At 39.3% G+C, this 26,414-nt stretch overlaps 4 protein-coding genes and 1 long non-coding RNA gene across 6 annotated transcripts; 2 read left to right on the forward strand and 3 right to left on the reverse strand.

The window, feature by feature from the left end:
• Positions 1 to 689: 689 nt before the first annotated feature.
• On the reverse strand, positions 690 to 1,670 carry LOC136238998 (uncharacterized). Its single transcript, XM_066029728.1, has 3 exons — positions 1,483 to 1,670; positions 1,376 to 1,423; positions 690 to 1,328 (listed from the first exon to the last, which is right to left on the reverse strand). Exons 1-3 carry the CDS (start codon positions 1,634 to 1,636, stop codon positions 925 to 927), a joined length of 606 nt encoding a protein of 201 aa, XP_065885800.1. The 5' UTR covers positions 1,637 to 1,670; the 3' UTR covers positions 690 to 924.
• A 3,239-nt stretch (positions 1,671 to 4,909) lies between these two features.
• LOC136239353 (uncharacterized) lies at positions 4,910 to 6,731 on the reverse strand. 2 transcript variants are annotated; one of them, XR_010693425.1, is made up of 3 exons: positions 6,616 to 6,731; positions 5,259 to 5,377; positions 4,910 to 5,055 (listed from the first exon to the last, which is right to left on the reverse strand). It is a non-coding gene; the product is annotated as an uncharacterized lncRNA (long non-coding RNA). The 2 variants fall into 2 exon arrangements; XR_010693424.1 differs by lacking the exon at positions 6,616 to 6,731 and having other exon boundaries at positions 5,259 to 6,411.
• Positions 6,732 to 10,925: 4,194 nt separating this feature from the next.
• LOC136238999 (uncharacterized) lies at positions 10,926 to 12,859 on the forward strand. Its single transcript, XM_066029729.1, has 2 exons — positions 10,926 to 11,046; positions 11,102 to 12,859. Exons 1-2 carry the CDS (start codon positions 10,942 to 10,944, stop codon positions 11,885 to 11,887), a joined length of 891 nt encoding a protein of 296 aa, XP_065885801.1. The 5' UTR covers positions 10,926 to 10,941; the 3' UTR covers positions 11,888 to 12,859.
• On the reverse strand, positions 11,974 to 12,870 carry LOC136237722 (uncharacterized). The gene has a single exon (XM_066027935.1). It carries the CDS (start codon positions 12,868 to 12,870, stop codon positions 11,974 to 11,976), a length of 897 nt encoding a protein of 298 aa, XP_065884007.1.
• Positions 12,871 to 23,252: 10,382 nt separating this feature from the next.
• LOC136237723 (uncharacterized) lies at positions 23,253 to 26,151 on the forward strand. The gene is made up of 3 exons (XM_066027936.1): positions 23,253 to 23,552; positions 23,799 to 23,938; positions 24,009 to 26,151. The coding sequence occupies exons 1-3, from the start codon at positions 23,253 to 23,255 to the stop codon at positions 26,149 to 26,151; spliced, it is 2,583 nt and encodes an 860-aa protein (XP_065884008.1).
• The last annotated feature ends 263 nt before the right edge of the window (positions 26,152 to 26,414 follow it).

Consider the following 26,414-nt stretch of genomic DNA (forward strand, 5'->3'; position numbering starts at 1 on the left):
AGATATACCTTGTTCAAGTAAATCTGTCAGCCATCCAGAAAAATATCGGTAACCCTTATTGATACTTTCCAGTACCTCAGAGTTGAGACCTCGGATTTGATCATGACAGAGGAAGCCACGTTCAAACAAATGATGACAAGCTTCTAAATAAGCCAAGGTTTCTGATGTCTTCTCTACATCTGTAGCTGCAGTCTCCTCTCGATGGATAAACCAGTACAGCTCTCCCAGCACTTGTTCTTACTATTAAAAGTGATTTGAATAACTCTAATTTTACAGTTTGCCACAATCTTACCTGCATAATCTTTTCTGGCAATACATTCAATTTGGTCCAAGCGACCCACAAACAATGAGTCTCTTTCAACCGAGGTACCATCCTTGCACAGCTGTTCTCCACTCGGCCCAGTTCTCTTTTGTAAAGATCGTCTATTGTTTCCCAGCCAAACTTACATTTTCCACTGCATTGAAAATGCTTAGTGCCATTAGTTTTTGAAGAAAACAGTCCACTAATAATGTTTTTTAGCTAAAAAAATTAAAGTTAAATAAAGAAGCATACATGCATGCACAACATACACACACAGAGCAAAAATACAGGTTGTCATAGCACACCTACAATGGCACACATACCCGATGAGATGGACAAATAAGCCCAAAATTTTGTGAGGGGGATTAAATGGGTTCACCATCCATGGTTCAACTTGAAAGATATCGTCTTGGTCTTCTCTAAGTGAATATGCTCCAGTATGTCCGTGACTTTTTTTTTAATGGCAGAAATATTGGAGGATGCACCATCACAAACTAACAGACTTGTTTTGAGTCCATGAAACCGAAACAGTTTGATGGTGTCCATGACACATGCTGTGATGAATTTGCAGTCCATGGTGGTGGAAGCTGTGAAGTAAGGCCCAACAATGTCAAATTCACTTGTCAGGTCACGCCAGAGAAACTGCAGTAATAAGAAGTTTGCTGGACGCTCTCAGGCTCTTTCAACAATCGGTAAATATCATTTAGCGAAGGTAATTCTTTGTGAGTCATTGCAAGGCCCATCAACTGATGAATACGTGAATTCCACATCAGCTGGCATGCGACCTTCACTTCGTCAAATATTAGCACCCCATCTGATTTAGGCTCTTGCTTGCCAGATTCTCTACATTGCTCTTTAAAAAGCACATAACGTGCTACTTGGCTGGCTATACACTGTTTCCTTGCTCCTGGATCATGCATAAAAGCTCCTGTATAAGACTGTACAGTGGACTTTGACGGCAACTGAATGATCCCAAAACTCTTGAGAGCTTCATAAGCAGCAGGGCTTCTAGTATACACGGCTAAAGCTGCAAAAAATGGAATATGACTTCTGTATTTTCAAAATATGGCTTACCAATTCTGATAGTTATCATGCTCCACCTGTTGCCCCGTGCTCCAGAAACTGCAGAAACAAAACATGTTGTAAGCAAAGTGTACAAATCATTGAAAGATCAAACTCACCATTACTAGATTGGTCATGTAAATACTGCTGCTGTTGACGTTTGCTGTCAGTGTACCATACTTCTTTCATCAACTCGCCCACACCATGTTCACTTCCTTCTAAAAATACCTTCTCTAGTTCCTCATCACTAATCTCACTAACAATGGAACACATATCCTCGTGCTGATCATCAGTTAGAGTAACATCTGCTTCACCGCACCTCTTCAATTTCCTCATCATATTAGATCTTGCAGCCTGTGCATTAGACCTTCTGTTCTGTTGGCTGGCAGGAGACATGTATTTCAGCCTTGCTCGTGAAGATGATGACTGCCTTTTCACTGTACGGCTGGGGCTCTCCTTTAGTGTTCGACGTCTCTGACAATTCAGGTCAGACACTAATCGTTTACGTGCAGAGCACTGCACTTCCTGGGCACTCTTCTCTGCTCTAGTAGCATTGCTGGCCGGTTGGAACCACAGTCGACAATTGATCGAGTCGATACGGTCAAAAGGCTCTAGTGTCTGTCTAACAGTCAGAGTTGAACCGTATTGGTTTTGACCTGAAATGATGTGGATCAATCCCAGGACAAAATTTGTAGTTCGACTTGACAGAAAACCTGTTGCACAACTATTGAGCATCTCTCTCCCTGTACATTTACTATTAACACAACACATCATGTGACATTATAAGTAGCGTTTGTATTGATAGTTTAGCCCCACCACAGCATAACAGTATTGTTTCTTTTAAGAATGTTTGTAATAGAACTTATGCAATTGTGTCAGAGTTATATAAGAATTTCAAACTTCCCTATGTCATTCTTTGATCTGGTATTATGAAGCTTCTGCAGAGACATTTTTGTGTTATGTTGTATGCTCTTTGGATGGTATTGTAAATTAAAAAATTAATGTTTAACCTATATTTAAATTATTAACAATTTTATTTATTTAGCATGGGATCTCCTCCGGATTGATGTCTACAGCTTCGGTGCTCTGTGCCAGTAGTTCAGAGAGACATATCCTATGTCACCCTTGCATCTCTCAGGGTCAGCAGTCGAGAGTTTGTTCAGCCAATACAAGCACAAAGCTGGGGCAAGTTAGACTCTGCTATTTTTTTCCACTAAGAGCATGCAGCACACTAGTCAAACAATGTGTTAAGGACCATCACAATGGAAAGGGATACAGATACAACACTTTAAGTACAGTTCAATAAAAATTGACATGTACAACCATGCTTACTGTCATTTTAACAAAATATGTATTGTTGTCCACTATTGTTGACAAATTTACTCTCTAATCTTGTATGTTGAGCTTATAGTATCGGTCTTAAGTTAGCATCTGCTGTAGATGCCAGGACAATATCATATGTTTCAAAAGCATGGGGAGGAAGAGTGTTGGATAAATACATTACTGAACATTGTGGCACACTGGATGATTTGATGCCAGGAGATCTTGTTCTTGCAGACAGGGGATTTGCTATCCAAGATAGTGTTGGGTTTCGTTGTGCTGAGGTAAAAACACCACCGTTTACAAGAGGGAAGAAATATCTTAGCAGATGTGAAATAGACTGGTCTCGTTAAATATCACATGTGTGCATTCATGTAGAACAAGTAATAGGGTTGTCAAAGCAGAGATACAAAATATCAACTTCCAATATCTTTACTCAAGAGTTCAGACTCCTGCACCATTGATGATGTCATCACCACATGTGCTGCCTTGACAAATTTAAGTGACTCGGTAGTACCATTCGATTAGGTACATTCAACCTTTTGACTAGTTATTATTATGTATAGTACAATTCATGCACATGATTTATTTCACATTTTGATTAAACTCATAAAGGTATACTTATCATGTAACGTTTTATTAAAGTTTAAACATACACTAATCAGTCTGTATTATTTCTTTTTGGTGCAACGAAATTTCCTTTTGGTTCTACTTACTAATATCACAACAAAGATTGATTCTAGTTGGGTGTTTTTCAGGTTTAGGTGAGAACACTGCATGGTTGATAAGCCGTAATGAAGTTTTGTGTCATCAGACATGCAAGGGATCACTCAAAGACGCTATGCTCACATCAAGATGTGCACTCTATCGAATTAACTATTATAGATATTGATAAAGTTATAATATTTTTGTTATTTCTTTAAGTATACATATACAACTATAGACAAAGAGATAAATACTGTGGTATACAGTGATAATGATATATAGATACAATGACAATATAGATGTTTGATTACAAGATAGGATAATGGCATGAAATGATGATACAGTGATAATGATATATATAATGACAATGATAGATGATAAATGATAGATAACTAACAGATAAATAACAACAGCATATAGAGTTTAGTTTTCAGATGAACTACTCTGGTTGTCGATGGGAATGTACCTTCTGGCTGCCGATATAAGTCCATCCATGCCATTCAATCTGATGGCTTCGAAATCTCTATCTCTGCACAGAGGGCAGCTTGCTCCTTGAGTAGATGTCAATTGCTGGACACATGGTTGGCATCCTATAATCGAATGGCAACAAGTCGACATGAAAACAGGTGGCTGTATGGGTACAGCCTGACAAATACAGCATCATAGTAAACCCCTCAACTCATCCCTTATAGGACTGGGGACAGTATTCTCAATAAGCTGCTTTATATCTCTTTTCATTTCTGACATTTTTGTTTTGAACTCATTTTGAAAGAGCTTCATCCTTTTAGCTGGAGCTCGAGGGGCTACGTCCCTTTCATCACCATCGCTGTCGCTATCCGTGTTTGCCAGGCTCTGAAAATCTTCCTCCTTTACAGCATACACCTTACGCTTTGGAGCTCTCCAAAAAGGCAATCCTGTAATGGCATAAATTTCATTATAGCTAACGATGAAAGAATAGAACAATAAATAATACGTTGGGTCCCAGGTCAATTGTCAACTTTTAACCCATCCACACATTGCTATATGTAACTACATCACATGAGTTGTCATCATTTCTTTTGTACAGGGAGAGGGATTCCAAACATTTTGATGATGGAAGATAACCAAACAAAGTCCATAGACCACCACCTTGTCCCAGAGGCTGATGAAGCTGGCAGACTGTATGAAGAAAACGGAGGCCGATTGACTGTATTCAGTAACTTCGGACAAGATCCCCTGGAACAAAGGGAGGATTTGAAGAGTATTAGGATGGAGAGATTTAAGGAACAGTGGCCAAGCTTTGAAACTATATTTCATAGTTTAGTGAATGGCAATAAGGCCAATTTCCGTGATGGACTTTTGTGTTTTATTGATTTAACAATGCAGCTAAAAACACAAATATCATGAAACTTGTTAATGTTTTTACTTTATTTGATTTATTCTATCTATTGAACATGTGCTATCACTGTGATATATTATTAAGTTACAATATAGATAGCACAAAGGATCACAGACATCAGTAACTATTTGATTTCGTACATATTCATTATTTCAATGATGATGTAAAATAAAAAATTGTAGTAATACAAAATAATGTATATATGCATACCATGCAATAGAAAGTTACAATAATAATTTATAGTCATAATCTGCAACACAGCCTGGATGCTTGATAGGTCCATCCAACACTATAAAACAAACACAGCTTAATGTAAGCAGCGCAAAATGATTAGGTAAAGCATGGCTTGTACTAGTCACGTATGTAAACTCCGTAAGTATGTGTAGTGTGTGTGTGTGTATGTGTGTGCGGGTGGAGGAGTGCGTGTATGTGCAGGAGGGGAGAGAGGGTTGGCGTGTGCATGCATGTGTGTATGTAATCTGTAGTGCTTGCCTTCTTGTTCGACTAAAGTGTATTGTCAGTTGTATGATCAGACGACAATACAAAAGTAGATTATCATTGAAAGATGACTGGCTTCAATGACTCAATGACATCTCTGTCCTGTCACTATACTAGATAGCAAAAATATACAAGTGTATCAACACATTTTACTAATTAACACACCAATAACCAATGGAAAGAAGGTTACAGGTACACCCATGTAAAGTCAGGATAACACTGATTATACTGTGGGGTCATGTGGTACGGTACACAAACTATCTTCCTACCACATAGTAAGTGGACTGGAGTGGTTGGGTCAGGATTACTTAAAACAGTGCAATGTACAATGCATGCCGTAAAACTATTCTTACCATTAATTATCAGTTGCAAAAAGATAATTAACAATACGTTATACAGTAAACAAACATGACACTAATTAAAGACATGCATTGACCATCAGAAAATGATGAGTGGAAATATCTGCTGCCTTGTACTGTAAGTGCTGCAGCTAAGTATTAGATGGTAGTCTACCAACCCAACTGTGGTGATGGGTACCTGGTATATGCTATTCTCTGTGTATAATCTGCAGGGCTGGTGTTAGCTGCAACAACAATAGCATAGATTTTATCCACCTTTTATGTATATCATTCATTTTTGGTTATTGTAAATTGTATGCAATGCAGCACAATAACAATGAAACTGCTTCATCATGCCTGCAAGTGAAGAGGTATTTACTCACCTTGTTGTGGTTGCATACATCTACACTTGCATATCTAGGGTGATTAGTGTCTTGGGTGTACCCCGGAGAAGCCACGGACAAAGGCCATGATGGCCACAGAATGGGGTGTCATAACAAATTTGATTATTGTAAAGTAAAGAAGGCAACAACCCAGGGGCGGATCTAGGATTTTTGAAAGGGGATTTCCAGAGGTGCAGACACATCTGGCCATGGAGTGCAGTGACCAGTCACGGTCCAAAATGTTGACAAGGTTGTTAATTTACAATTCTTGAATTTTCAAAATGTGTGTACTGAGTTGAAAATTAACCTCACAAAACTGATTATCAGATAGATTTTGTAATCATCCCAAAATAATCTGTGTGGTGACTGTTTTATTAGAGGATTTTGATTTCATTGACTGTTCTATTAGAGTATCTTGATCTTTGAAAGGTTTGCTGGTTAGCTATGCTTGCTAACCAAGTTAGTTGGTTGCTAGCTTGCTTGGTTAGCTAGGTTTGCTGGTTATACTGATGAAATGGATTCCGCATGCTGCTGCTAACAAGTGAAGTATATTGTCATGAATTAACATCTACAGGCGGATAACAATAATTCACTACTGGTAAACAAACAAACAAATGTACAGTATCTTACTGTGCAATTCACCAGAATGTTGTCCTAGCTACTTCTAAGCTCAGTTGGTACCGATGACTAAGAAAAGTATCATAACCAGTATACAGTACAAGCTGCACTCTTCACCGTCTCCTGGCAACACACATAGGTAAATTGATAATAATCTGTACATGAAATGATCATTCTATAAACAACATTTGATAGGAGGGGTACTTATTCTCAGATGATTCAGATTTTTAGCAGACAAGTTTATTAAATTTAAACATCAATAAAGGCCTTGACAGGGGCCCGTGATATTTTTTATTCCTTTTGTTTTGTACTTTATGATGGTGTGATGAGAAAAGAGAGCGCTAAAAACAGCATTTACATTTTCCTGTTGAAAATAATATCTCGAAAATACTGAAATTTGTTGATCCACGAAAATACTTGCTCCAAACATTTGTGATTATGTGGTAACTCCGCTGCCATCAGTAACCAACGCATCATTTATGGTATGACAGAAGTGAATGAATTACAGCAAGCAGTACTAGTACTGAAAACTATAGTATAATTTTCTATCTTGATTATTCTATAGAGAGGAACGCAAGCCTTGTGGTGGTATATATATATATATATATATAGTGGCAGCTCCAGTGCATTCAAATATAGGACATGTTAGGTGCATAAAATCCTATGGATAAGACTATCGACTGTACTTGTCCATTTGAATACTATGTGCATGTTGCTACTAGAAACTTTGATGCTGCCAAATTTTTAGTTCATAATGTGTCGGAAAGATATAAACTTTAAAAGGCTGGAAAATCATGTCTCTGTCTATGCATATATACAGCAAGGCCTTAGTACGTATGTTAATATAGCAGCTGCAGAGTAATGCACTGCACACACCACTGGTTCATGCAAACCATGCAGGTTACAGTGCAGGTAACTTTATCGACTAATATGGAATATGTGATTACTAAATTAGGCCACTCCAAATGTGGAGTGCAGGCAGTCTGGTAATTACCATTATCCAATATCACTCTTCAAGCTGTGTTGGCTGTGTACTACAGCTATATTACTTGTTCATGGAGTGTATATTATTTGGTTTGTCTTGAATGCTCTATTAGAGTGAAATTTATTTCTAGTATATCAATCTAATATTCATGCTTGATGTATAGGTCTAGCTACATGCCTCTGACACAGATTCAATCTTCCAATAAGCATGTCTTGGTACTATACGCAGTCTGTACAGTGTGGCAACCTTGATCACTGACTCTCCGCTCATTACACATTTAGCAAGCTATTTGAAGGCAAATAATGAACAAATGTGCATAAGGAGAAACAATATGTGAGGCAACAAAAGCACTTTTGCGTGTTTAAAATCAAAAGATAATTACATTGTCACCTTAAACATTTATTTTTTGATTGTAGCTAGTGGGCATGTTGTGGCCTCAATTGGGTACATGCTGTAGTACACATCAACATGGTGGAGCAGCTCAAAGAGTGGAGTCACAAATTAAAAATCCATGTTCTATTAGGAGAGTTGACTTCTCTATTACAGTGTCATTCACTTTACAAGAGCATAATCAGCAGAGCACACACACATTTAAGCACTATTCTAGGTAGGAATACAGATTTCAATGCTGGGGTTGGTTTGTTAAAAGAACAATTGTTAGCTACCACCACAAGACGTTAATGCATACAGCATCTCCAACGTCAGCCCCCAATGCACTCAGACTGTACAATGCGTACATAATAACTTTAGCTGAGAGTGGGGCTGCATGAAAACTGAAAGAGTGCAAGTGGGCATTCTACAAATGTACGTGCTACTGCTATGTGTGCAAACCTTTCTGTTATTGGTTGGTGATTTTGGGCTGGATGTGTTTCCTGGTAGTATTGACTACACAATTCCATAGGATGTGAGTCGCAACTCTATGAATATTTATTATGAAAAAGAAATCACTTTGAAGTGGTCACTGCTATACGGAGAAGAAGGTATGCTTGTTGCTTGCAGTGCTTATGTATATTGTACGCAGTCTATAATACATCCATCAAGTATACTCTATACTTTAGCTATGCTGGTCTCTTGCCAACGTGGGGAACTTGGTCAGTGGTTAGTGTATGGCTAAACTGTGAGTACTTAAGCAACACTAATACTAGTCTGTCGTCAGTCTGGGGTACTCAGGAAGTGGTAGAGGTGGGGCCAAACTGTGAGTACTTAAACCACACTAATACTAGAGTGTAGCCGTACCTGATGATTTACAAATTGCCAAACACCTTTTTTATACCACATAGCTACACTTGTATTGTAAATTGGAATCAGGGAAAGTTCAATTCAAGGTGCCAGTGTGTAAGTTTCACTGTATAATGTGATTACAGTTATTTGCAACAGGTCAACAGTTGCCTTAAATGGTATCGATCAGGTCATAAATTGTAACAACTTACTTCACCTGATAATCTACAATTTAATTATTGTAGCAAGGCATCATTGCAGTAAAGTAATAGTGGAGTATTTCATGCCATGTATGATTTATGGATTAGATCCTATGCATGCAAGGTGACTCCCCACCTTGTGCATAAAGTTGTTATGCTGAGTAGCATATATGTGACCCCTTATCTGAGAAAATGGTCCATGTAGCCTTATCAATAGCACGAATTTGGAAACCCATAACTGAAATGGTGCCACCGTGAAATGTGGCCATGGTGTAGTCCTAACACACCACTGCGTTGTGGGGAGAATACATTGAAAGCAGGAAATGTTATGGTTAGTCAAAGTTGGGAATTCAGAGAGGCTATATGGCCCATTTTCACAGAGCCGGTCACATATAGCTAGCTACAAGGGAAGCCTCACAAAGAATTACAAGATGTCTTCAATTTGTTTCTTGGGTGGAGGAATATCATTATGTTTTAGAGAATCCTGTGTAATGATTAATGGCTTCAGTTAATATAGATCAATTAACACTGGGTGACCTCTAAAGCTTAGAAAACCAGTCATGGTAAATGGTGAAGCTTACAGTTAAACTTTGGATAATTGGATTTGGTGAAATCCAATTTTCTAAAACTGCAAAGGCAACTACAAAGCAACTACAAAGCATAAAACTTTAGCACTTGGCGCGCGCAGCGCGCCAAGTTCTAAAGTTTTATGCTTTGTATATATAATAGGATGATGGAAAGGTACCTCTATCAATCTGCATACGCAGCACTCAATATACTTCTCACACAGCTTCTGAAACTTTTCATGGCACAAATAACCACTCCACAGCAACTTGTCTTTAAGTCTGTTTTTAAAAATAGGACTGAGTCTGGTCTTATAGTCTGACAAAACCAGTCTTATAGTCTGACAAAACCAGTCTTATAGTCCAAAAATACATAATGGCTGTATCTCCTTTTCTGTATTATATAAGCTATAACAATTCTGTAAATTCAGGAAAATCTCCAGGGATTTTTACATAAGCTTATCATGTTCAGAGAGAAGTTATTGAACTTCATACTTTACAATAATACTCAAATATTGACTGGCTACACTGTATAAGACTGGTTTTATCAAACTGGGTAATATGTTCTCATATTATTTTTTATACATGTAAGGGAACCATTTGCGACCAGAATCAAGATTTTAGATTGACAAATATATATCTTAATTACTTGATTTTATCTGAAAGGGGACTTGATTGCTTGACAATCCTCATTTATTTACAAGTTAGTTTTTGATAACCTCTTTGATTTTGTCATTGCTTGATTCAGAACAAAGTAACTACTTGATAGCATGTTCATTTTTGATTTCAGTTGTAATTGTTTTTATATTGGTACAGTGGCATTACCATTGGTATTGACTACCTTTCATAGGCGGCGGAAAGGGAGGGGCTAGGGGGCTAAGCCCCCCCTCAGAATGATATCACACCGAAATTATCTTTCTTGGAGTGGGGCTGAAAACCGTGATAAAGATCGAGATACTCTAATAGAGCAGTCACTCTAATAAAGTAGTCAGAGTGTAGCGAGCTATGAAAGGATTTTCATGTAGTTTATCAGCTAGAAAATGGTAGTTGGTGAGGTGGAAAGCTCTTGTCAGTTGGTTGCGACCTTTTTTTTTTTTTTTTTTTTTTTTTTTTTCTTTTTTTTTTTTGGTCTCACCTTACCAAACAAGTCTGGGTCAGCCCAGCCCCCCCTCATATTAACTACTTCCTCCGCCGCTGCTACCTTTGCAGTGTTGGGAGTAACGCGTTACATAATATTATTACTTTTGTGGTAACAAAGTAATATAACGAAATACGCTATGAAAACAGGTACTGCTGATTGCACGAATCTTTAAAAAATTGCGTAGCGTATGAATTGCGCATGCGTGTGTAATTGGCGGTTCAGAAACACACGATGAGTGCCAGTTATGATAAAAGTCAACCCAGTAGTGGTAGACCGGGCGGATTTGTTACTATAAGGCCCTTAATATCAGGGCAGACTCGTACGACGATACTTCAGGTACGTGAGATGGCAGTTCAAGTACTAATGCGTATTATTTAGAAACACTGTGTAGTGTCCAGTCTCAATTCAAGCTACGCCTTCTACTCAGACTAGTATTGCTCAAACTGTTGATCATACTGTATCGACAGGGACTGAAGAAACGTTCGCGTATTCTGTCATGATTATACCCAAGAAAAAGAATGAGTTCACTATCGAGAAAGTTCATGGAGTAACTAGAAAGTTTTCTTCGCTAGACGAATTAACAAGTAATGTTTTTAAGTATTTGCCAGCCACTTATGGCTACGTAGAACCTGGACATGGTTCAAAGGGCAAAAGACGTTGGCTAACCTCAGAAAATGATCTGACAGAAATGTATAACATCTATAATGGAAAGAAGGAAATACTTTTGTGGTGCTCCAAAGAGAAGCATACTGATGAGCCTGACACAGGAGACGAGCCATCTAATAAACGTGCTAAAACATCTCATGAGGGTCACATTGATAAAATGGCCGAAGTCGAGACGATTGAGGACAAATTGAGGGAAAAACATGGAGGTGTTTACACAGAAGAGCAACTAAGATGCTGGGCGCATCTCATACAAATGAAAAAGCATACATCATATGATGTGGCTCCAAACAAGCCATTTTGGAAAGTGTCTAAGATGCTCTCTGATAAAGATAAAGGTGACCGTAGCAGCTGCACAGTGTCACCTAGCAAGAGTGTAAACCTAAGGGGGCAGTGCGTCACGCAATTATTACAACTGCACCAACTCTTGGAGAGAGGGGGTATTACTCAACAGCAGTATGATGACATGCAAGGTGCTATCATGGGAGAAGTTAAAAAGTTTGTAGTAAAGTAATGTAGACTTAAAGCATTGTACTGACTCAGTTATTACATGATTTTTTACACAATGTGAGTGTGTGTGTGTCTGTAAAGTCATAGTCATTAATATCCACAATGTTGAATCCATGCAGTGCATAGTTCTGCAGTGACACTACTAAATGCTGACTTGATTAATTGTACTGGTGGAATAGCAAACATTATGTCTTCATGCTCCTTCAAATATTGTTTAACATGGTTAAACAACAGCTCTATGGGATTCATATCTGGACTGTAAGGTGGCAGATACAACATCAAGATTCCAGCATTTAGGAACAGCTCACTGACTTGCTGGACATGATGTATTGAACAGTTGTCCATTACCACAATCGACTTTGGATTGTGACCATCAAATGGCATCATCTCGGGAATCAGTGAGCCACGAACAAAGTCAAAAAAATTTTCTCCATTCACGGAGTTGGGTGTTGTTTCCAGGGCAATTAGTCCATCTGTACATATGGCAGCAATAGATGAGATGCGCTGACCTCTCACTAGCAAATGTTGGATTGCTGCTCTTTCACCACTGAAGGCATAGCCATACTTCCTAAGCATATCTTTGAAATTGCATCCTGTTTCATCAACCCAAACAAATTTGTCTTGTGAAAATATGATGGTGTTTGCCATGAACAGGGCTCGGAAAGCCATTGACCTCTGCAAAGCAATCCTCTGGACCTTTTTGCGAGTGAACCCAAAACGGGCAAGCAGCCTGCACAAGGTTGAACTGGAAACACTTGTACCGGTTATTTGTAAAACCTTACTGGTTATTTCTTTTAACTGTAAAGATGGTGAGTCTAGTATTAAATTTATGATATAAATCTCATGGTATCGGTCTAATTTTCGATCACGCTTCGGGTGCTTCTTCACGTGTACATCTCCAGTTTGTGTGAAGCGTTTCAAGACATTGCAAACAGTTCCAGTCGAAATCCCAAGATTCTTAGCAATATCAGTCAACGTCAAGCCCATGGCTACTCGCTGCCAAACGATTCGCCATCTTAAGTCTCTTGAATACGCTCTGGTTTTACCTGGCTCGATCGATCTTACTGTAGCCATAATTATAGCTATGTGCACGTAACTGTGCGGCAATTTGAATCTCGCGCTATTTAACTGCGCATGCGTTAAAATAACGCCACGCAATTTTAAAGATTCGTGCAATCAGCAGTAATATAACGCAAGATACTTTACTTACAAACGTAACGCGTTACCTAAGTAATCAAGACACACGGTAGTGTGTCGTGCGGCCCAAGAAGCCGGCGCGTAACACCCGTGAGTATATTGACAGGAAGAAAGAAAACGCAATTTTCGCACCTCCGTAGCTCTGTGCTTCCTTGATGAAACAAAACGATTTTTGCTGTGGACATTCCCTCCGACTGCAGCACTCCACATTCCAAATTTGAGCGAAATCGCTTCGCGCGTTCCCGAGATATGCGACTTCAAAAATTGGCTCAGTTTCTTCGTTTTTTTTTTTCTTCTTCTTATTTTTCTTTTTCTTGTCGCACACTTACAAAAACTGCTATAAAACGCGAACGCCATATCCGATTGCCTTGAAATTTGGCACACAGAAAGGGGGTATAAAGGCGCATCTCGGTACCAACTTTGGCTGGAATACGATCAACAGGCAAAGAGTGATGAGCGATTATTCACGACAAATAACACCAATATGTTGTCACGCCTACAGGGTAAACCGCGTATGGGAAGAAGCTGAAAATCGGTGGGTGAATAGGTTAACTATTGAACCTCAAACCTTTTGTGGTTTGAAAGAAATCGAGCTAAAAAACAGGAAGATACAACGAAAAAACCAACAGTGTGTAACAATTACGCAATCGAGATTAGCTAATAAAAAAACGACTACTTGCCACGCCTACCAGATAAACCGCTTGGGGTAATGCTTTGAAAATCGTTGTACAGATGGAATAATCATCTTAGAAAGGCTCATCAATGGTGTAGAAGAATCAGACTTAAAGCCACGGAGTTATAACACGAAATCCAACTTGGTGCAGCAAGTGCGAGATTGAGATACTCTAATAGAGTAGTCATCCTAATAGAGCAGTCACCCTGAAGAGAATTCAAGAGATCAGCTAGAAACAAGAAACCTGTATAGAGATCAGCTACACACAAGTCACCCTGTAGAGAGATCAGCTAGAAGAAGTTACCTTGTAGGGAGTTCATGCAACTATGGAAAGGGATAGTTCAGCTAGAAAAAATCACCTTGTAGAATTCAGCTACAAAGAAACCACCATGTAGAGAGTTCAGCTACAAACAAATCGCCCTGTGGAGAGATCAATAGAAGAAGTTACCTTGCAGAGAGTTCAGCTACAAAGAAACCATCATGTAGAGAGTTCAGCTACAAACAAATCTCCCTGTAGAGAGATTAGCTAGAAGAAGTTACCTTGTAGAGAGTTCAGCTACAAAGAAACCATCATGTAGAGAGTTCAGCTACAAACAAATCTCCCCGTATAGAGAGATCAGTTAGAAGAAGTTACCTTGTAGAGAGTTCAGCTTCAAACAAATCACCCTGTAGAAAGATCAGCTAGAAGAGGTCACCTTGTAGAGAGCTCAGTTACAAAGAAACCACCATGTAGAGAGCTCAGCTACAAATTAGTGACTTTGTAGAGACATCAGCTAGAAGAAGTTACCTTGTAGAGAGTTCAGCTACAAAGAAACCATTCTTTAAAGAGCTCAGCTGCAAACAAATCACCTGTACAGAATTCAGCTACAAATTAATCACCCTGTAGAAAGATGAGCTACTTTGTAGAGAGTTCAGTTACAAAGAAACCACCATGTAGAGAATTCAGCTACAAACTAGTGACCCTGTAAAGACATCAGCTAGAAGAAGTTACCTTGAGAGAGTTCAGCTACAAAGAAACCATTATTTAAAGAGCTCAGCTGCAAACAAATCACCTATACAGAATTCAGCTACAAACAAATCACCATGTAGAGAGATCAGCTGGAAGAAGTTATCTTGTAGATAGTTCAGCTACAAGCAAATCACCCTGTAGAGAGATCAGCTAGAAGAAGTTTACTTGTAGAGAGTTCAGCTACAAAGAAACCATCATTTAGAGAGTTCAGCTTCAAACAAATCACCTGTAGAGAGTTCAGCTACAAACAAATCTCCCTGTAGAGAGATCAGCTAGAAGAAGTTACCTTGTAGAGAGTTCAGCTACAAACAAATTACCCTGTAGAAAGATCAGCTAGAAGAAGTCACCTTGTAGAAAGTTCAGTTACAAAGAAACCATCATGTAGAGAGTTCAGCTACAAACTAGTCACGTTATAGAGACATCAGCTAGAAGAAGTTACCTTGTAGAGAGTTCAGCTACAAAGAAACCATTTTGTAAAGAGCTCAGCTGCAAACAAATCACCTGTACAGAATTCAGCTACAAACAAATCACCCTGTAGAGAGATCAGCTAGAAGAAGTTACCTTGTAGAGAGTTCAGCTATAAAGAAACCACCATGTAGAGAGTTCAGCTGCAAAGAAATCACCATGTATAAAATTCTGCCACGAACAAATTGCCCTGTAGAAAGATCAGTTAGAAGAAGTTACCTTGTAGAGAGTTCAGCTACAAAGAAACCATTCTGTAAAGAACTCAGCTGCAAACAAATCACCTGTACAGAATTCAGCTACAAACAAATCACCCTGTAGAGAGATCAGCTAGAAGAAGTTAACTTGTAGAGAGTTCAGCTACAAGCAAATCTCCCTGTAGAGAGATCAGCTAGAAGAAATTACCTTGTAGAGAGTTCAGCTACAAAGAAACCATCATTTAGAAAGTTCAGCTTCAAACAAATCACCTGTAGATAGTTCAGCTACAAACAAATCTCCCTGTAGAGAGATCAGCTAGAAGACATTACCTTGTAGAGAGTTCAGCTACAAAGAAACCATCATTTAGAAAGTTCAACTTCAAACAAATCTCCCTGTAGAGAGATCAGCTAGAAGAAGTTACCTTGTAGAGAGTGAAGCTACAAACAAATCATCCTATTGAAGGATCAGATAGAAGAAGTCACCTTGTAGAAAGTTCAGCTACAAAGAAACCACCATGTAGAGAGTTCAGCTACAAACTAGCCACCTTGTAGAGACATCAGCTAGAAAAGTTAGAGTTCAGCTACAAACAAATCTCCCTGTAGAGAGATCAGCTAGAAGAAATTACCTTGTAGAGAGTTTAGCTACAAAGAAACCATTCTGTAAAGAGCTCAGCTGCAAACAAATCATCTGTACAGAATTCAGCTTCAAACAAATCACCCTGTACAGAGATCAGCTAGAAGATGTTACCTTGTAGATAGTTCAGCTACAAACAAATCACCCTGTAGAAAGATCAGTTAGAAGAAGTTACCTTTTAGAGAGTTCAGCTACAAAGAAACCATTCTGTAAAGAGCTCAGCTGCAAACAAATCACCTGTACAGAATTCAGCTACAAACAAATCACCTGTAGAGAGTTCAGCTACAAACAAATCTCCCTGTAGAGAGATCAGCTAGAAGAAGTTACCTTGTAGAGAGTGAAGCTACAAACAAATCACCCTATTGAAAGATCAGCTAGAAGAAGTCACCTTGTAGAAAGTTCAGTTACAAAGAAACCATGCACCATGTAGAGAGTTCAGCTACAAACTAGCCACCTTGTAGAGACATCAGCTAAAAAAGTTACCTTGTAGAGAGTTCAGCTACAAAGAAACCATTCTGTAAAGAGCTCAGCTGCAAACAAATCACCTGTACAGAATTCAGCTACAAACAAATCACCCTGTAGAGAGATCAGCTAGAAGAAATTACCTTGTAGATAGTTCAGCTACAAACAAATCACCCTGTAGAAAGATCAGTTAGAAGAAGTTACTTTGTAGAGAGTTCAGCTACAAAGAAACCATTTTGTAAAGAGCTCAGCTGCAAACAAATCACCTGTACAGAATTCAGCTATGAACAAATCACCCTGTAGAGAGATCAGCTAGAAGAAATTACCTTGTAGAGAGTTCAGCTACAAACAAATCTCCCTGTAAAGACATCAGCTATCTTGTAGAGAGTTCAGCTACAAAGAAACCATCATGTAGAGAGTTCAGCTGCAAAGAAATCATCACTGCCCAAATTTCAAGGCAATAGCTCTTTCCAATCTGAAGTTATCAATTGTCAAAGTTGGCAAATTGGATGTGTGGAAGGCCCCTTTTCGCAAATCCGGTCACATATGTATTATATATATAATTGTACATCTACTGATAAAATATTTGAAGTACGTACATCTACTTCATCTATTCTTCTTCCTGTAGTAAAGAAAAAAAACATAGGTTTAAAAAGTCCCAAAGCTGGCCATAGGCTGGCTTTGGGGTATACAAATACAAAAAGAAATGAAATCTAATCCAAAACAGCCAAGCTGTAAAAAAAGTGTGCGGCCCTCAGAAAGGCTATGGTGAAAAAAGATGTGAAATCCAAGGTGGCGGCCAAGAAATGGCTGTGATGGTAGGTTAATGGTAAAAATTTTAATAACGACAATTCAGGTGAATTTTTGTGCCGCTTCACAAAATTTACCTGAATTATCATTATTAAAATTTTTACCATTAACCTACCATCACAGCCATTTCTTGGCCGCCACCTTGGATTTCACATCTTTTTTCACCATAGCCTTTCTGAGGGCCGCACACTTTTTTTACAGCTTGGCTGTTTTGGATTAGATATAATTACTGTAACGAGTCTAATATGACGTAATATTATTACTAAAAGTAACGAAGTTACTAATCTCGTTAGTAATCCTCTCAGTAACGCCTAACCACAATGGAGTAACGAGGCCTATTGAATTAAGCTTATTCACTAGCTTCTTACTTATAACCAAGATTTGTACATTGTCCAACAACGCAATCATGTCACGTGATAAGGTGGTAGTTTCACATGTGACAGCTTAAGGCTGTGGACACAAAGTAATATAATATGTAATATTATTACAGTTACTTTATTTTATGGGTAATATGTAACTGTAACTAAATGGTTCAGTTGCAAGTAATATGTAATATGTAACTAGTTACTTTTACAAAGTAACTTGCCCAACACTGTACCTTTGTCATGTGGATGCAATTGTAAGCACGTACTCTAATACACACTTATGCATTATTTAAAATGTATACAGATAAATTGAGTATATACCATTCACCTGAGCATTTGGACCTGCCAAGGATGACAAGCAATGACCATGTCACACTCTAGTGTGAGACACTCATACATACACAATTTGATAGTAACTTTTAAATCATGATAATGATAGTATCACGATAGTTACTAGCAGTTATTAAAGACACTCATCCTCACATATACAAGCACTTGAATCAGTATTCCAATTATGTATACACCACATATCTGCTTTTCTAACACTGCCTAAAAATTTTTATGTGTCAGTATTACAGTTGTTATCTTTGTTGTCCATGTTCAAGTTACTGGTCTTTTACAGTTGTCTGAACTTCAACATTATCATCTTTGCTTTTGTTATCCATATTTTTGACCAAGTGCAGATATGGATAAGTAATCGTGATAGTACAATAGTACATTATCAAGATCACGATTGTCACTAGCTATCACGATAAACAATTAATCGCCACTATTGCTCAGCTCTAAGTTTGATGGAAGCCTGTACGATAAGTCCTTTGTTGTATAGTTGGCATTAACCCAATACCAGCTTATAACTTGGCTTAATTTACCCATGCCTCCTCCGTTTTAAAAACAACTCTTTGTTTGAAAACAAAACTAATAGAGGGAAACTGGACTATTAGCTACTTGCCTTGGAAGGTAAGGGATTGCTTTCAAATTTGGCAACCAACCCTAAATCATTGGCAATTTGCATACACAGATGGCATCTGAAGTTAAACTTTGTTACCGAAAAGCCACTTTAGCAGCTCTAAGCACATGCCTATTGAAATCCATCCATAGCACCTTCAATCTGGGGGCTACAGAGCTGAAACCACTGTCATTTTATTCAGGAGGGTCTAGGCGTTTTGAACAGTGTATCATGTGAAGCCAAGAAAAGCAGCCAGGGAAACCAACACCACTTGGAATACACACAAGAATATAAAACACACATGCTGGTTACATACCTGTGAAAAATTGGTCATAACGTTTGTCTCGGTGGTGGTACAGTCTATTTTAGGTTGGTTGTCCACGCAAGCCAAATGCAAAAATATCACGTGAATAGAAATAACCAATGAAATTTCACGCCAGGCAGACGGCACTAGTTTAAACTGAAGGCTACTGATCTCATTGGCTACTTTCAAGCACGTGACTTTTAACACTTCGTTTCTCTAGTCAACCAACCGGAAATAGACTGTACGCCATTGGAATAAAGATTAAAATACTCCTCACGTGATGACAAGTCGATTGATATACAGTATGACGTCATCACACATAGCAACAAGATGGTGCTGAGGGTAGTGGCAAGGGGTGCAGGCACCCCGGGAATAATAAAAAAATAAATAAATAACAAGATGGTGGCTTGATTTTTATTTTCACATGACAAAGAAGAAACAGGCCGAGTCCCTTTGCTATGCAGCGCATGAGTTCTTTGTGTTACTGTGAAACTTTTTAGATGCCTGAGTAGGGTAAAGAGAGGTCTTTTAAATGGTACATACTGTTTAGCGTTAATTGAAAGATGGCTTCACACATTTCACACTTGGATCACACAAGCTACAAGGGGGTGTCATGTCGGCTCACGCTGTAGGTAGATCTGCGACTGCAGTCAAAGTCTTGACCGGGGAAAATTTCACCTTGACCCTTGACTTGCAGCGTTTATCGTCTTTGACCTGTGACTTGAGCGTTTCTTGTCAAACTCAGTTTTGACCTACACTTATTTCTCTATTTTCCTATACGCACCTGCGCTTGTAACCTAGTATAATACTTTCTTAGCGCGTGATACCAGCAGCTGGGAGAGAAAAATCATTATAATTACAGCGAAATATCTGTTGGAGTTTTAAAACATCTTCTTAGAGATCCTTACTTTTTGTGAGTGACGTATAATCTTGTAAACTTGATAATAGCTACGTATAGTTTTTGATTGTGGGTTTCAAACCTTCCATATCGTCTTGACTCTTGACCCACTGTAAGAGCTATTTAGTGGCCTTGACCGTTGACTTAGAGTTTGACCACGGTCGCAGATCTACCTACAGCAAGAGCCTGAGTGACACCCCCTTGAGCTATTATTGTTTTGTCTCTTGCGGTTTTTGTGGTTTTATAAAAATAATTCAGGTAACAAAGGAATGCACATAGATATTTTCCTTCATTGACAGTTCCTAGTTGGCCATTTTAATACAAGGGGTGGTCACTCCCAATAGTCCTGTAGAACCATCTGCGACCAGGATCAAGGTTTTTGATTGATGAAAATATACATTGATCACTTGATTTCACTTTAAAAACAACCTTGATTTCTTGATAATTTAGCACATATTTTTGTAAATTCTCGCTTTGGTTGCAAGCTAGCTTAATCATCACTTTCTAGGATGTCTTGGTTGCTTGATTCAATGCTAATTTACCTTTTGATCACTTGATTTGATTTTGATCTTGGTCGCAGATGGTTCTACAGGACTATTGGTAGTGACTACCCCTTGTAATAACTTGCATGTGTCAGATTATTTCACATTTATCAGTGTTAAATATCATTAACCATTTCAGTGGTGGATCAATAGGAAACACATCCCCACCCCCCTTCCCTCACCCCTTTCAAAAAATTGCATACAAAAATCGAGATACTCTAATAGATCAGTCATTTGTTCTAATAAAAGTATATAGTCACAGTGTTTTATGAGGCAGTGTAGCTTAACTATGAAGCTATAAATAAGGATCTTTACATACTTAATAGTAAAATCATTTGGTAAAGGACAGTCATTATTGCTGTTGAAGAAGCCACTTGTCCAGATGTCATTGTTTATTGTTTTATGAACTGATTTTTTTAAAACTGACATTAAACAAGACTGGCATATTCTAGAATGTTCTTTTTTAATTAATTTTGTGCAACTATAAAAGGACTGTACTGTGTGTATACTTTGCCCATTTGTCAAACAAATTATTCTTGATCAGTTGAAGTACTCTGCAACAGGTTATGGGCCTAGATGCTGTGTTGTGTGATATATTCCTCTTTAAACTGCTACTAGAGAGGCTTACCAGCTGCTGTGTTCTTTGGATTGTAACTACAGAGAGATCTGTCTGTGTATTTTGGTGAGAGAGACTTACCTGTGCAGTTAAATAGTTTAGTAGTAGAAGAACAATGGCAACAGAGCATCCCTCTGGAAATGAAGAGGCCAGCGTTGTAACCGGGTCGGGTCATCCGGGTCAACGGGGTCACATTTTCTCCGGGTCAGACCCGGATGACCCGGTGTCACAGTGATATATGTTTCCCCGGGTAACGTGTTTCCCGCACACATATCCCTAGGGATCCGTGTTTCCCCGCACACATATCACTAACTCGCTAGCGACCTACAAGTCACAGTGATATGTGTTTCCCTGGGTAATATGTTTCCCCTTTATAAAGTCATGTGCAACATACGTAGTGTTAGCATAGGCGCGCATGCACTTTTAATAATCATAGCTAGCCATATACCTACACAACTAATACTATAATTATGCATGTTGATGGAGGAAATCAAGCCATTCACTGGCATTCAACTATATATATAACTGCTAAACTGTGCTGTGATTTAGCTATGTAGCTATAGCATCAGTTTAATAAAACAGTATAGCTACAAGTACATGTATACAATAAAATATTATCTCTAGCTATATAGAGTAAATCATGTGATTGCAGCTATGTATAACTAATCAATGTAGCTACAGCTTTGGCATGCAGTCAGTCATTATCTACCCTCTTGCCGGTTCTATCTGGGGTTCCCCAAGGGAGTATTTTGGGACCCCTACTCTTCATTATTTACATGAATGATTTACCATCTTGTGTTACCATCAGTAAAACTTTACTATTCATTGACGACACCAAGATTTATAATACTGTTTGTAGTCCTGGAGATATTTCACTATTTCAAAATGATTTAGACTCAGCAACTTTGTGGAGTATGAGATATAATATGTTCTTTAATCCAAAAAAGAGTGTCCACCTATATTAATGCAAAAGTCATCACTAATTACAAAATAGCTGACACACAGGTTTTAACAAATAGTTCACATAAAAATCTTGGTATTACAGACCTATCTAGGGATCAACACTACAAAAACATAATCCATAAAACCTACAGAATGCTAGGACTGCTACATTGCAGCTTTAGCAAGCATCAAACAGTGACAGCCAAGAGAACTTTGTATATTTCCTTAGTGAGATCGCAAGTTATATACTGTTCAGTGATTTGGAAACCTAATCATATCAAGCAGGGGCGGATCCAGGAGGGGGACTTTATGGGGGCTGAAGCCCCTCTTCATATTTATAGGCTTTACTTGATCAATATGACGCTGAGAATTATAATGAAATTTTGTCTTAGCATAATTATATAATCACTAAATGTGACCGGATTTCACATAACAAGGCTTCCACACACACAAAATCAAATTTACGTTTTTACCAGAAATGGATTGCTGGCCTAATACACTATCATATTCCACACTGTACTTCCTTCAGGACTGGCAAGTCTGGTTTCTGTGGCAGCTTTCTTCCGACCCTGTCAAAGCCACGAGTGGGAGATTGGTGCCATTGAATGGCCATGGCTTTGTGATAATGGTGTGTAGTGAGCTGGGACTTCACAGAGAGCTCGCCAATAGTGTTCTCAGTCAATTTGGAGTGATTTGAGGGCCATGGAGGGCCATGGAGAGCCTAAACTTGGCCTCTGGATTCCAATCGATTCCAGTTTATTTTAAATGACTATATAGTTATCATTATTAGTATAGCTATGTATAATTGTTGTATTAGCTTATATAGTAGCTATATAGCTAGTTAGCTAACTATAGCTATATACACCTGCATGTAATATGCATGGGTGTCTATTAGCTAGACATCAATAATATCTACTGAATGGTTGGATCGCGTGCTGTTTGCAACTAGCCATAGGACCTTGGAATTACTGCACGATGGTTATATCTTAGTGGGAAACACGGATCCCTAGTGATATATGTGCGGGGAAACACGAATCCCTAGGGATATGTGTGTGCGGTGAAATATTTAAAAAATCGCTACGGGAAAGTGTATTTTCTGGCGTTTGAACGCAGTGAATTAGCAAGAAAATAAGCTCCCATGTGAATACGTAGTAGTGTCACGTGATGCAGGATATATAAAATTGTGTGATGTGTATTAATTTCATTCTAGGCCACGTGTACGAGTAGGTTGGCTGTACTTCCAGAGAGACTATGGAAGATGATACTGAAATTCGAAAAACTGATGGCGGAGCTCCTGACTACACGTCGCGAAATGGACGCAAAGCTCACTTCGTCCATCGCTGAAGTCAAGCGCGAGGTGTCCTCCGCGCAGGAACGGACGGCTAAGGATCTTCAGCGTAAGCTAAACAGACCTTACCGATTCCGGAGCAAGGGCATTGAGATGCAGCACAGCTTTAATTTAGAAGTGGAGGACTCCATCTCCTCGGAACGCCAGGAATTGGAGAGGATGGTTGCATCCGTGAACGCGGAAGAAAGGAGCACGTTGGAGAAGGTTGCTGAGCATCTAGAGGAAGATGCGTCGGCGTTGAAAACGCGCCAAAAGTTAATAAAGGTAGCGGACCGCTACGACTTTGGTTGGGGGGCGGCCCGCCACAGTATCAGACTGATCCTCTAGCTGACAACAGTGATGATGAAAAGGAGCTCCGGAGAGCGGATAAAGCCGCCAGGCGCGACTTCGAGGAGAAAGAAACCTACTACAGGAAACCAAGAGGAGGAAAGAGTTGGGGAGGAAAAGGGGACGCCGTTACAATCCCTATGGCCAACACTACCATGACTCCTGGGACACCCCTGGGCCCAGTGGAAGGAGGGATGTACCACTGCCAGCCCCGAGACCTCTCATGTCTCTCGCCCCCCAAAGACAAACCAGGCCAAGAGTGCTGGGGCCGTGCTTCGTATGTGGGCAATTTGGCCATTTGGCGAGGACATGTCCTACCAAAGGTAGACAGTATCCTTTTTATCCGCCTGTGGTAAGCAGTGCTGATGCCATATGTGTTACTGCTGAGTTTAGCAAATTGTCTGGAAGTAGGCAAGGTATTGATGATTGTATTGCTGAATCGCATGTTGTTGATGAATGTACTGATGAATGGAATTTAGTAGGTACAGAATGTGTAAATAGTACAAAGGAAATTATTGATACCTCTGTGGGGCACTATGGCACGAGTGTGACTGGGAGGCTGGGTAATCTGGGACTGTACGACCTTCAAAAGTTTTGGGAAATGGATGACACTGCAGTGCAGTTACCAGTGCAAATTACAGATGTTCAGGGTAGGCTTAAGCAAAGAATTGAATTTTGGCATGAAGTCCTGCAAGCCCCTCCTTCTATAATAGACTGTATAGAGAATGGTTACCGCCTGCCTCTTAAGTTTATCCCCCCACCCTACTCCCAGCAGAACCACAAATCAGTTGAATTATTTAGCGAGTTTGTAGATGATGCTCTGCAGAACCTGATGTCAAACAGATGTATAATGAGAGTAGAAGCAAAACCAGAAGTGTGCAGTCCTTTGTCAGTGGTAGCCAATTCCCAAGGGAAGCTGCGCCTGGTCCTGAATTTGAGATATTTAAACCAGTTTTTGCATGTTGTGAGTTTTAAATATGAGGACCTGTGCATAGCTGCGCTAATGTTCGAACAAGGTGAATACTTGTTTAAGTTTGACTTAAAGTCTGGGTACCACCATGTCGATATATGGCCAGAGCATTACAAGTTCCTGGGTTTCCGTTGGGATACAGATAGAGTAAACTATTATGTTTTTAAAGTTCTCCCATTTGGGCTGTCCACAGCCTGTTACCTATTTACAAAGCTGATGAGACCATTAGTGAGGCACTGGCGCAGTAGAGGCTTGAAGTCCATTATTTATTTAGATGATGGGATAATAGCAGTGAAAGGAGAGGCTAAAGCAAGGCTTGAGAGTAAACAAGTTGAGCGGGACCTTGAGCAAGCCGGTTTCATTGTTAACATAGAAAAGTCGGTCTGGGAGCCATCACAGAGAGTAGAGTGGCTTGGCTTTAACATTGATCTGGCATTAGGCGAATTCTCAGTACCCACTTCAAAGATTGAGATGCTAAAAGAAAACCTTGCGAAGGCCATGCATGCAAGGCTCCTCCCAGCAAAACAGCTGGCCAGTCTGATAGGAAAAATTATGTCTATGTCGCCCGCCTTAGGCTCAGTTACCCGGTTGATGACCCATAGTTTGTATGCTGCTCTAGATAGCAGAATAGGTTGGTGCCATAAGTTATTGCTACCAGATGAAGCATTACAAGAAATAGAATTCTGGCACTCAGAAATTGCTAACTTTAATGGGAAGCATATTTGGCCAAAACCATCGGTTGTAAGAGTGGTTTACTCAGATGCGAGCTCCACGGGTTACGGTGGGTATGTAGTTGAACATGGTAACCTAATTGCCAATGGTCAATGGTCCCTTGAGGATGTGGAAAAGAGTTCCACATGGTGTGAGTTGAGAGCAGTGCACATGGTGCTGGAATCCTTTCAGGACAAGTTAAAAAATGAGCGACTCCGCTGGTTCTCCGATAACCAGAATGTGACAAGAATTGTGCTACACGGTAGCAGGCAGCCTGCCCTTCAATCAGAAGCCTTGAGCATATTTGCTACTTGTTTGAGAAATAATATTAGGGTGGAGCCTGAATGGATTCCGAGGGAAGAGAATGAGTTAGCAGACTACTACAGTCGTGTAGTGGAGTATGATGATTACATGCTGCACCCGGTGCTATTCCAATGGCTAGACAATATCTGGGGGCCCCACACAGTAGATAGATTTGCCAACCCAGTGAATGCAAAGATAGAGAGATTTAATTCTAGATTCTGGAACCCTGGTACGGATGCGATAGATGCCTTCACTTGCAATTGGGCAGAGGACAACAACTGGTGGTTTCCCCCAGTCTATTTGATCCCACGGGTTGTTCGCTATGCACAAAGGAGTGGTGCGAGTGGCACACTTATAGCCCCCCAGTGGAAATCATCTCCATTTTGGCCGCTGATCTTTCCAAATGGAGTGGACCCAGCAGATTTTGTAGTGGGATACCTAGTACTACCAAACAGTGAAAATCTAATCCTTCCTGGCCAATCAGGAACCAGTTTGTTCAAAGGGCTCCCAAATACACCTATGCTGGCCCTTAGATTAGAGTTTCAACTATAATGTTTAAAAAACAAAAAAATATATTAATTAATTTTTTTTTTTAATAAATAAATAAAAAATGGATAAATAAAATAATAATAATTAAGAGTTTATGTAAATACACATACTATACAACTATGTACACCTGATTGTATGCCCAGAATTTAGTACTAATGGGTCACAGCAGTAAGGCTAGTATGTATAACCGTTCGTCCTGACTGTTCAGTGGTGATTAGACTCACAGCGGTATGACCTGTTTGTCCTGACTGTTAAGTAGTGATTGG

Source organism: Dysidea avara, chromosome 11 (genome assembly GCF_963678975.1).
Source record: "Dysidea avara chromosome 11, odDysAvar1.4, whole genome shotgun sequence".
Lineage (NCBI taxonomy): Eukaryota > Metazoa > Porifera > Demospongiae > Dictyoceratida > Dysideidae > Dysidea > Dysidea avara.